The sequence below is a fragment of the Pollicipes pollicipes genome, unplaced genomic scaffold (assembly GCF_011947565.3).
Source record: "Pollicipes pollicipes isolate AB1234 unplaced genomic scaffold, Ppol_2.1 Scaffold_3447;HRSCAF=4054_pilon_pilon_pilon, whole genome shotgun sequence".
Classification (NCBI taxonomy): domain Eukaryota; kingdom Metazoa; phylum Arthropoda; class Thecostraca; order Pollicipedomorpha; family Pollicipedidae; genus Pollicipes; species Pollicipes pollicipes.
In genome coordinates, this window is record NW_023596297.1 from 3,900,899 (window position 1) to 3,913,030 (window position 12,132).

General features: G+C 52.6%; 1 protein-coding gene across 2 annotated transcripts in view; it reads left to right on the plus strand.

The window, feature by feature from the left end:
- The first annotated feature begins 597 nt into the window (after positions 1 to 597).
- LOC119091629 (chitin deacetylase 1) overlaps positions 598 to 12,132 on the plus strand; it is a 47,643-nt gene continuing 36,108 nt past the window's right edge. The window contains exons 1-7 of one of the 2 annotated variants that reach the window (XM_037214434.1): positions 598 to 790; positions 5,916 to 5,997; positions 6,676 to 6,797; positions 7,035 to 7,162; positions 8,993 to 9,201; positions 9,524 to 9,677; positions 10,218 to 10,356. In XM_037214434.1, the coding sequence (XP_037070329.1) occupies positions 730 to 790; positions 5,916 to 5,997; positions 6,676 to 6,797; positions 7,035 to 7,162; positions 8,993 to 9,201; positions 9,524 to 9,677; positions 10,218 to 10,356 (895 nt within the window). In that variant the 5' untranslated portion in view covers positions 598 to 729. The remainder of the gene's footprint in view (positions 791 to 5,915; positions 5,998 to 6,675; positions 6,798 to 7,034; positions 7,163 to 8,992; positions 9,202 to 9,523; positions 9,678 to 10,217; positions 10,357 to 12,132) is intronic. The other variant, XM_037214435.1, reaches the window with a different exon arrangement.

Below are 12,132 nucleotides of genomic sequence, written 5' to 3' on the forward strand. Positions count from 1 at the left end.
CATTTCGAGCTCTTCATGACTTGCTAGAATGCCACTGTGCGCGTGTTTAATACTCTACCAACTTCCAGCTCTGAAATGTTGCGATTTACTGCAACTACTACCGGGTTTCCGTGCGTGCCAGACGGTTACATCATGCGGAAAGGCGACGCTGGCACGTAGCCAAAGAGAGGTGCGGGTCCATGCCCCCCCCCCCCCCTCCCAAAGTTATGCCCCGCCAAGAAGTTTACACTAGGTATGATGCGATTCGTAGAAGAGTGGAAACAAATTTCACGTTAAGCCCTTCGCCTGAGGAAACTGGCGCTACGTGCCTGTGGTCACCAAGTCATTGCTCATCGCGCAGCTACGTACATGCGGCCAGAACAGACCCCCCCCCCCCCCCTCCCCTGTCCACCGGCCAGCTATCGTCGTCATAGGCACGTTCACGGACCTGTGGCCTGCGGTGCCTTGACCTACTCTACCACCTGTGCCGCGCCGACTTCCCACAGCTCCGATCGGTTTCGTTGGCGGCAGCGACCGCTCGCTGCCTGCGTGCCGACGGCGCTGGCGGCGGGCGGCTGGGCACCTCTCGCCCATGTCTGGCCGGCACGCGCCGCCCGCTGAACCTTGACTGTGTTCCAGTCTGAAAGCTGCGTCACCTTTCGTGGAGCGAGGCGACCGCCGGCGGCGGTGGCGGCCGGCCACGCTGGGAAAGTGCGGAGCGCGCGCTCGGCCAGTCGCAGCCGGGTCATCATGGCGTGCTGGTGCCGTCTCCTGGCCGCTGGCCTGCTGCTGGTCTCAGGTGCGTCTCAAGGTACGGCCCTCTGGCGTCATATCAGGTACGTTCGGCTGGCGCCGTACCAGGGATTTAGGTCCTGGCGGCATGGTGTCAGGCACGTCCTGCTGGTATGCCGGGGACTATCAGATGCGGCCTTCTGGTATCATATCGCGTGAGTCCTGCGTATCACGGACGTCCTACAGGTGGTGTACCAGGTACGGGCGTCCTAAGGGCATAATGTCAAATGCGTCTCGCTGGTGTACCGGGGACACCAGGTGCTTCCTACCGGCGTGGTCTCAGGTGCGTGCCGCTGGTGTGATAGGCACGTGTTGCTGACCCTGTCCCAGCCTTATTACACTTCTAGGCAATTGGGCTCGTGACGGGATATCCCCGATGTGGCCTGTCTCGGCGTGCTTGCCATGCCCGCGTGACCTCAAAAGGAAACGGTCGTCACGATCCAGCTGAGCAGCAGCACGATCCACGGTCAGCCGCAGTCACGCGCTGCGTGAGGCGTGGGCTGATGTCAGCAAGCGCGGCGTGCGGCAGAATATGCCGAAATAGGCGAGCCTGTTAAACCCAGCGTGGGCCTAGTGAGTGTGGTGACCAGAGACATCTCCACCAGTAACCAGTGCGCTCTAACAGCGACCGGTCTTAAAAGCGTCTTTCTTTGACGTGTGCTACGATATAAGATTTCCATTTTCAATGGGCAACATGTTATGATTACCTCTTGTCATCGGGAAGCTTTTCTCGTCAGTCAAGATTACGATGCATATACATGTACCATGCCCACATTCTACTCGAGGCCCGCAAATGCCAATCAACTACAACACATCTGAGCATAGAGGTAATGACCCTCCAGGTTCTTCAGGCCTCAAAGCACTTTTAGTCATTCTGATTCAGAGTAGACCCAAGGCGAACGGTTGCGCATTTGTTCTCGGAGGTCGCGCAAGAATGCACTCGTCCGCATCGGTGAGGGGCAAGACTCCGGGAGCTGGAGACGGAGGGTATAGGCTGAAAATGAGGCATTGCTATAGTGCGCGCGTTGCGCGAGCTGGTGCAGTGCCCGGAGGCGCTGTGGATGTGGAAAGGCACTTCACTTCTGAGGCTGAGGAGCTAGTCAGACAAATTGCCTAACCCAAGTTGACAAATTACGAACGCCGTCCGCAACTGCATCGCTGCGCACGTTGTCATCGAGCTCGCCGCGCAAAACATTGTCTGATGCAAGGCTTTCTTCCAGTTCTGCGGGTGTGGTATTACTTTCCACTTGATTAGTAAGATCGCGCTATCCAAGAAGTAAATGAAGTGTAGATTTGCGAACCGGACGAGAGCGGAATGGGTCGCGGTCACATTCACCTCTTCCGTAAGTGCACAGGAAAACCTGCTTCATCCAGTAGCTGAACAACCGTGAGCATGCTGTATCCGTATGCATGTATGCATCAATATCAATGAGTGTGTTGCCATTCTCTCAACCAGCCTGCAGGTATGGAAACCACGCTAGCCGCCATGCTCCTGCTGCGCCGCACGCGCCACACTGTAATGAATGCATCTGGATCGATGTGCCCAGAGCTATGGCACCGTCCACCAGAGGTTCTAAATATACATCAGGAAATGGCCTCCCGATATCATCCCACCGACGCTGTGCTGGGTCAGCATTAATGAATACAAGACAATCAGCCGCGTGTGCACACGCACACACGCGTGGACGCGCACACGCGTGGACGCACGCACAAGCTCACGCACCGGACGCCCAGTGGCGAAACGGCCACTGGAGCCCGACGGTGGGCCTCCGCCGGCCAGTCACCTGGTTAGCGGGTCGGTCGGTCGGGAAGTGGTCGGACATTAAGGTCACAGGGTCAGTCAGCTGACGGCGGTTCACCTGGCGGCGGCGGCGGCGGCGGCCTCGCGGTGTTGGGAGCCATAGGCGTGGCGGTGTGAGCCTAGCATAGGCCAGCGCGGCGAAAACCGAGAGAGCAGGACGGGCCCACACGGAGAGGACCGGTTCAGTGCGATAATGTCAACGTGGCTGGATTGAAAGATAAGGGCATGTGATGGTTAAATGATGGGCCGTACCGCCCTCAGGAGTGTACACATCGGATCTCCTGTCATCCCCTGTACAGACGTTTCTGCGGGTATTTGCTCAGCGATGTATGTATCGTTTGACGATGGCACGACGCCAATTGAAATAGCGATGGTTCATACAGCGCCATGCGGGCGGGTAAGTAGTTTTCTAGAACCGAGGTCACTGTTGTATTTTCCGCCGAAGACCGAAGGTCGAAGGCAGGAATTCTGCAACGACCAGTGTGTTGGAAAATCAATCCGGCCCGAGTGCGCTACACTTTGTACCGAATACCGTTGTATGACGAAGCATGGATATTAATTAAAAGCCGGTATTCTTACCATACTTAGGTTATGACGTCGGAGAAGAAGGCCTCGAACAGATAATTAAAGAGCTTACTCTGTCTTGCCTTGGTTAAGAGCTACCGTCTATGATCGTCGTCACTGTCACCATCGAAACTTTTTAGATGTGCACAATTCTACCACAAATGCCATTTGTCATCAAATGCCACTATTAAGTGATTGCAAGACTTACACAGCAACGACTTTAGTTGAACAGCAGTTGAACGGTTTCTACAAACTTTTGTCGCATTTTAGTCCAAGTAATTGCTAGCGCATGAATCGGTGAAATTTTCCGATCCACGGGCTTTCCCTCATAAAAAGAACAAAGCAGAAATATTTGCCAAATGCTATGATGCTTCTAACTTTGCATGAGCGCCTGCCTGTGTTATTAAGTGTTGCCTCAGGTTTATTTTTCACCGCGGGAAGAAATATCCAATAATTCACGCGCAAGAGTCGTTTGGAAAAATATCACTAGAATTTACAGAGGCAGTTTTGGACTGTGGTTGTTGTTGCGCAGTCTTTGCAACCAAGCGGATTAGCTTTTGGTGGTGGATACAATTTGTGGCAGAATGATACTCCTCCGAACAGTTTCAACATTGGTGACTGCGTTTATCGGAGGTGATCCCCTACCTTGCCATGGCTGGACTGAATAAACTCTGTAGTTGTCTGCTTGTGGTCTCCTTCTCCAGTGTCGCATTCTAAGAAAGGGGAAATGTTGGGTTTAAATCTGTTTGCACGTTCTGCCTCCCGCAGGATTTGGTATAAAAAAGCATTCCACACTTGGGCCGAGATAATCTTCCAGGAGAAATATGTGAAATTTATGCTCTCGACCTTCGGCCTTGTTTAGAAATTAAACGTCCACCTCGGTCCTGGAAAATCATTTTACTGACCCCGTGTGTAAAAACATAAGCATACATACATACATGCACAAACACACACACACACACACACACACACACACACACACCACACACACACACCCACACACACACACACACACACACCACACACACACACACACACCACACACACACACCACACACACACCCCACACACACAACCACACACACAACACAGACAGACAGACAGACAGACAGACAGACAGACAGACAGACAGACAGACAGACAGACAGACACAGACAGCAGACAGACAGACAGACAGACGACAGACAGACAGACACACAGACAACGACAGCAACAGACAGACTACAGACAGACAGACAGACAGACAGACAGACATACAGACAGACAGACAGACAGACAGACGACAGACAGACAGACAGACAGACAGACATAGACGGATAGACGGATAGACGGATAGACGGATAGACGGATAGACGGATAGACGGATAGACGGATATAGACGGATAGACGGATAGACGGATAGACGGATAGACGGATAGACGGATATACGGTAGACGATAGACGGATAGACGGATAGACGGATAGACGGATAGCGGATAATAGACGGATAGATGGATAGACTGGATAGATGGATAGATGGATATATATATATATATATATATATAAATATATATTATATATATATATATATTATAATGTACCATACGCAACGGCCTAATGCAAAAGCGATATCCCAGTCATTACTAAAACAAATTGAACATATCCAATATCTGCGGTTAATATCCCTCCTCATCGCATTAACTGCTTTATTTCCGAACAAATGACGTCTCAACAGTGATGACTGATCCGGAAAGCTGTGATGTCGGCCAATGCCAGGGCTTTATGTCCTGTTTTATAGCGGCTGATCAGCAATGTAGACGCATATGACCCATTAGCTTTCATGCAGCGGCAGCATTCAGGCGCACTGGCCGCGCCTGCCGGGGGGTCGATCGAAGAGCCCACCTGCGCGGCGCCCCCTGTCTCCGGGAGCCCAGCACAGCCCAGCCAGGCTCGGTCCGCCCCGCCGGCCGGCCGTGTCGACAGCGGCGGGCGGGGCGCGCCGGCGCCACGCTCGGCTGGGGCGGCAGCAGCCGGCGGCCGAGATCGTATCGCCGGCCTGCGGCACGGCCCGTTTCACAAACACCACTTTCTCCGGCGTATCCGCGAGGGCGGGTGCCGGCTGCGCCGCGAGGGGGTCCGAGGGGAAGGGGCAAGGGTACGCCGAAGGGTCGAGGGGCGCGGTGACGCTGGTGCCGGCCGTCTGCGCCGTGGCACCGCCGTCGTACCGCTCCGTGGAAGCCGTGTGGTCACGCCCGCTGTGGTCTTTGTCGGACATACGCGACGTTTGAATGGCGCCTTTCTTTCACGGGAGATTCACCTTGACGGGGAATGTCGGTCTTGGCTCAGGCGCTGCCGCGGGCGCTCGTGTGCACGCGATATGTCTGCGCACCTCGCGCTCAATGAGTGAGTCTGAATGCGGCTAGGCTCAGACCCATCCTGCCATTTGCATTCCTGCACAGGTTTAGCTTGATCAAGAACGGTACACATACCCAGCCGAATGGCGTGAAAGTTTGCATCTTCTGACCTTTGTGTGGCAAACCATTGCAATTTTACAGTAAACACCTAACTTACCCGTCGTTGCGGCAAAAATCCATGCAATATCTGGAAGCTGCACGCGCCTGCGTAGTCGAATGCCCAGGCGGTACTGCTCTGACCTGGGCTGAAATGCTTAGCCGCTTCAGTCCGCGTTGCTGTCGGACACTACCTGTTATATCTAGCAAGATTTGTATTGCTTCTCAACTGTAATGCTTTCCTGGCGCAACTCCTAACCCTATGGTAACCAGCTGATCCTTCGTTCCAGTTCAAGCGCAGCTGATCAAAGACGAGGGATTCCAATGTCCGGCACTGGACGGCTATTTCGCTGATCCTGACAACTGTAGAAAGTGAGTCCGCAGCTCGACGTCTGCAGTCTGCGCTCAGTTCAGACTCTGTCAAATTCACCCACCTGACATTTAACCAGAATTGAATCCTCGGCTTTACGCAGGGGCGTAGCAAACATGGGTGCAGCTTGGCCTCCTGTCCCAACCCCTTTGAGACGACAGGGGGCCGAATCCGGGGGAAATCCGGTTTTTAACGTGTCGTTTGGGTAGGTTTTGCCGGTTTCTTCTGCTCAGACCCCGCTCTCAAGCTATTTAGCACAGCTTCTCCCCTGTGCACGTAGTGTGAGCTTTGCCCGCCCCATATCGGCGCATACTTTGCGGCTGCTTGCTTATCCCACTTCAATCAGTCCCCAGAGACGCCACTCCGCCTTCATTTTTCCGTGATGGCGCCGCCAGAGCTTTGATGTCTCGTCAAGCTTGAGAGCTTGGCGAGAGCTACTTGGGAGAGGGCTAGGAGCTGACGAGCACTATTGGGTCAATCATGTAACTGTTGCTGTTCAGAGCGTACAGAAGCGGCTGTTAGCAGATTGAACATTGCTGGGATAAGTTGCATGCGTGCATCATGCACACGCGTTGGCGCTGGTGCCTCACTGTTTCCCGAGATAAAATACCTTACCTCCCAGCGCGGTCAGCACAGTCATTGCGCAGCCCGTACTGACCTCGGCGACCGCACTGTGACAGGTTTTACCAGTGCGTAGACGACTACCCCTACAGCCAACTGTGCCCCTCCGGCCTCTACTGGGACGACGTCAAGAAGCAGTGCGACTTCAAGAATGTTGCAGTGTGCGGTCCTGTGGCCACAAGTGAGCATGACATTGACTAGAAGTCAGTGGGGCCACTGCGAGAGAAAATCAGCGTCAGCCGTGGAACAAAATGGTGGCTTGCATGCAATTCATCCCATCGTAATCCGTATGGTCTTCACTTAACGACGATGAGTAGCAACTTGTTTTGACCGTGTCGTCGTCGCGCGTGCTGGAGTCGTCAGAGTCGTCAGCGGCGTAGCGTGCGGTCTGTGATGACGCGCACTCGTGTGGCGACAGCCGAGGCCCCGTCCACCACGCCCGACCCGTACCTGGCGACCTCCTGCGACCCGGCCAACTGTCCTCTGCCAAACTGCTTCTGCTCCAAGGACGGCACGCGCATCCCGGGCGACCTCGACCCTAAGCAGGTAAGGCGGCCGTACGACAGGAATGGCCGCGGGTGGTGGACACTTGTCAGTCAGCAGTCATGCGGCACAGGCATTAACACGGTTTGTGTGCGGCCCATGGCGACCTGGATGTGTGAGGAGGCGCTCTTTTGACGGCCCGATACCTCACTCTGTCTTCGGCTAGCCGGCTCACAAGGCCGCCAATGGAGTTATTGTAGTCACCCTGCTTGTTGACCACTACTTGAAGGGAGTGTCCCACCTTTTGGTACTCTTCACATATTGATACATCAGACGTGTGCGATTTGGTCAGTAATACCAGCTTTATCGGTATCTTTTGAAATGGCTCATAATTTCGGTTTAAAGAAGCCGATCTTGCGGGAAAATTTGCATTAGGAAAGTAGTACACTTAATTTGCCTTTTCTGTTCCACGTGTGTGTTCTGTAATGTTTGCAGCACACCGATGTGTCAAAATGTGTGCGTGATAAATGATACGACACCTTGAAACAGTCTGTTTAGACCAAAATATTTACGAACATGAAGCTGTTATCACGCAAATTCAATGAAACGTTAAAGTGAGACTTTGATTTCTCCCCTATGGTGTCTACCACAGTGGCTCTTTCGGGGCGCACTTTGGCTTTGGGAATGTGGGCATCACATAATCTATGTGACGCACTAGTACGAACTTCAACTATTGCGCTTCTCGGCTACAGACACTTGCCCGCTGGCCAATCAAAAACGTTTTTTTATTCGCACCAGTAGAGGTGTGCACGTTGGTTGTCATGATGGCGGTGGCTGCGACTGCAGAGAGGAAGCGTGGCGCTGTTACAAAGCGTTGACACCATAATTTGGACTTGAATATAATTATGGTTGATATCCTTGTTTTTTGACAGTCCTGCAGTGGCGCCACCCATTTCTATTATAATGCGTAAAAAGTCCTGAGGTTTCATAATAGTATTTTTTGAAAAATGCCTGCAAAGGTGGGACACTCTCCTTAAACGTAAAATCGCGAGGTGGCATCAGTGAGCAAAACTAGAAAGCATGTTCATATTGTAAACTTGACGTTTCGTATGCGTATAGCTGCAAAGGTATTACCTAATGAGAGCAAGCGGCTGAAAGCTATCAATGCATCCAATAAGATTTCGCAAGCATGTACGTAGAAATGAAATAAAACTTTTCCGTGCTGAAATATTCGGCGGCTGCTTCAAGTCGTTTTTAACGCATGCACTAATGTTTAATGCCTTGAACTCAGAAACGATTTTTTTTGTTGGGCACAATCACTTCAGCGTTTGGAAACGATGGCCGGAAGGCCGCGATGGTCTGTTCTAGCCTGTCGTGGGAGTATAATACAGAAAATTGGTCGACTCATGAGCGTTTTTTTTTTTACTTTATCCTCTTTGACCCAGGCAAAACTTGATCCTTAAGACAAAATTTAGGTGCCAAAGAGCAAAAATATATCCATACCATAAGCTGACTTCATGATTAAAAGTAAGTGCACTTTGTATTGAAAAAGTAATTGTAGACCGAAACAAAAGCTCCCAAACTGGTGTACTGGTTCGAAACCGGGTGCCGTGAGACACTTTGCCTTTTCACTGCCTGTTCGATGTTGTATGGCATCATGCCATGGTTATGACTTGGTCAGAATAACCTCAACGTGAGTAGGTCTCTAATTTATGATTTTGAAATCATCTTAACGTCCTGCAGCCTACACCGTGGCACTATCACAGTAACGCACCCACTTGCTGGGGCTACGCATTAACAGTATTTCGCAGTCATTTAGTAAACTTCTGTTATCGATAACATCACCAAGTATGTCGATGAGGTGAATTTCACGGTACCTGGTTCTCTTCGCAGACTCCACAGATGATACTTCTGGCGCTGGATGGCGCGGTCAACGGCCAGAACTATGAGCACTATCTGGAGCTCTTCAACGACACGGAATACCGGAACCCGAACGAGTGCCCAATGAGGGGCACGTTCTTCGTCAGTCACGAGTACACCAACTATCAGATGGTGCAGGACCTGTACCACAAAGGTCACGAGATTGCCCTCTACAGCATCACGTAAGCGACGGTGGCCCAACAAGTGCTGTCGAGCGTAGTTCGATGCTTGCGCAGCTCGACGCAGCTCGATAGCATCAAGCTGCGTAGCTGATGGTTGGTTCGAAGCGATGTTATTGGTGTGCAACGCGTGTACCTTACTGCATCAGTGTCACCTTGTCGGCCGTAGTCACATTTGCCACTCGATTCCTGCCCTCGCGATGCGTCGTGTTCCGCGCGTAGCACATACTGCGAGCGGGTGGAGCGTAGTCGCCGCGGGCCAGCAGCGGCCGACGCGGTCTCTCTGCTGACCTGGCTGACCGGCGAGTGCGGCGCTCGTCTTCAGGTCGCGCAGCCTCTCGGCCGAGCCGTACGAGGAGTGGGTGCAGGAGATGGTGGGAATGCGGACCATGCTCGGGCTCTGGGCCAACGTGTCCGAGCTGGACATTCTCGGCATGCGCGCGCCCCGGCTCAAGCCCGGCTTCAATAACCAGTTCAACGTGAGTGGCTCGCCCTTGGCCACGGCGGAATCACGCCCGGATCAACCGGACCGTGGCTGGGATCACGCCCGGATCACGGCAGGATTACGTTGTGTATCATAGTCCTGGCACCTAAGTCTGGCATCAAAGCACGATCCTGCCGTGGTCAGAGTCATCCTGATCACGGCAGCATTGTGCCGTACATCACAACAGACCAAGGACGGACAACTTTGCCGTTGACCTAAGGTTTGACGTTCGGATGATGGTGTTCAACTCCTCTCAGCGTCGACTCTGATCCCAGAAATCCATGCATTTAAAAAGGCTAGGGTCAGCTCTATAAAAAGGCAGAAAGGTAAGACGCGGTCGTTAATGCAGCCTGTCGTTTGTACTCTTCGCCCTCTGGTGGCAATAAGTCAATGAATCGCTGGCTGATGGGCAGCTGTCGCACCAGTGGGCGATTCTGGTTAGCTGGGTCCAATCTGAGTGTGGCGTGTCATTGCAACACATGGTTCAGTGTGCCGACCGTGCGGTCAGCCTCAGAGCCGAGCCTCCCCACGACAGATGATGCTCGACTACGGCTTCGTGTGGGACAGCTCGGTGTCGGTGGCGCCGGCCCGCGTGCCCGTCTGGCCCTACACCCTCGACTACAAGATCCCGCACGACTGCCGCTCGGGCGGCTGCCCTACCTCCCAGTACCCAGGTATGGCCTCGGTTCGTGGTACCGCTAAAGGGTGGCCTCAGCTGCCTGCGTCCGGGTACGGACGTAGCAGCTCCAGTGTCGGGGTACGGCAGCGGCTTCTCTTACCGAGGTGCGGACTGGATTCCCTGTCGCCGGGGAACGACAGCGGCCAGCAGAATACCCGGGAAAGGGTTCAATATGCGCTGCTTGAGAACATCTATGTGGATGAAAATATCTACATCCACATTCACGCATCCACACCCACACATCACTTCGGGCTCAAAATGACTGCGGCTGTCGATGCACCCTTTAGTTCAAGTAACAACACATCCACGCATCCAGCTGTCCATGGGACGGGTATTTTCATGAGAGCCAGGAGTTCAACTTGCTGTGCTTAGATACGACTTGAGCTGGCAGTGCATACTGCTTAGAAACAATTTCGAATTGTAGTGCCTCAGATGACAGTGACCAGCCACGACACTATCTCTGGGTACTCATGGACGGTTTCAGCTCGCGGTGGCTACGTGCGATTTTAACTCGTGGCTCACTATACGGGTAAGGAGGGTAGCGCTGGGGTACAACGCCATCTTAGCAGCGGTCACGGCTGGAATTGGCCCCATCGGCGGAGCTTAAAGTTAATGACATCCGCATGCGAGCTGACCGTAGCCTGAGTGTGACCATAGATATATGATGCCACTAGATCGGCAATGCTCATCATAAATGACTAGCAGACGTGTGCCAGCGAGAGAGGGGCATCACTGTGAGATGGATAGACTCGCAGTTAAACTGGATAAACTAATGTAAACCGGGCGAGTTACGGGCGACCCAACTCGACAGTTCTTTTTTGTGAAACGTACCCATTTATCAGCCGGAAGCAACGTTTCATCTTCTTGCGTCGTAGATGCTAAGCCATACTCCTGCCGATAAGACATATGCCTTTAGTTTAATACAATGCACAATGCCCCTATTCGCCGAGCACACTTTCCGCACAGCGGTTTCGATCTAGTGGTATCAAGTATCTATGGGTACGACATTCTCTCAGAAAAAGGTGCGGCGTTGCATTTTGACCTACCGGTTACCATGGTGGCACTGTAAACACCACCCACGAATGATCGCGCTCCCAGCCAACCAGGCGGAGGAATGAACTAATCTCTATCGGATTATTTAGCCACCGTCTCCATTCCTCTTACCCATCTCCATTAGTCGTTCCACAGTCGCCTCCCACCATTATTTTGCACCCACGCGCGCCGTGCATGTCGGCCTTATCGTCACTGTGACGTGGTAAAGTCACCCCCACTATTACTAGGTACCCGCGCGTGACGTGCGTCCATCAGCTCCCACTGCCATGAAGTGGGACGCTCTTGATTATTAGGAGCAATGTGTTGTCGAACACGACGTTGCACTATGTATTCGCTATCTTCTTTCGATTTCGCTCAATGCCTCGTGCCAAGCTTCTCGTATCCTGATCAAATTCGAAGATGAGGTTTGAATGTGAATTTAAAAAAAGAAAGAAAATGGGACAAAATTGGGTAGTATATTCCGACGTTTTCTGTAAAGCATATGAGACCATCAAGGCGAAAGTTCAGTCGTGATGTGAATGCGGAATTTGCAAGGTTCAACGAGACGCCAGATATATTGGACAGAAAACGACCCTTCTCTCTCTCTTCTCTCTCTCTCTCTCTCTCCTCTCTCTCCTCTCTCTCTCTCTCTCTCCTCTCTCTCTCTCTCTCATCTCTCTCTCTCTCTCTCTCTCTCCTCATCTCGCTCTACTCTACTCTCTCCTCTCTCTCCTCTCTC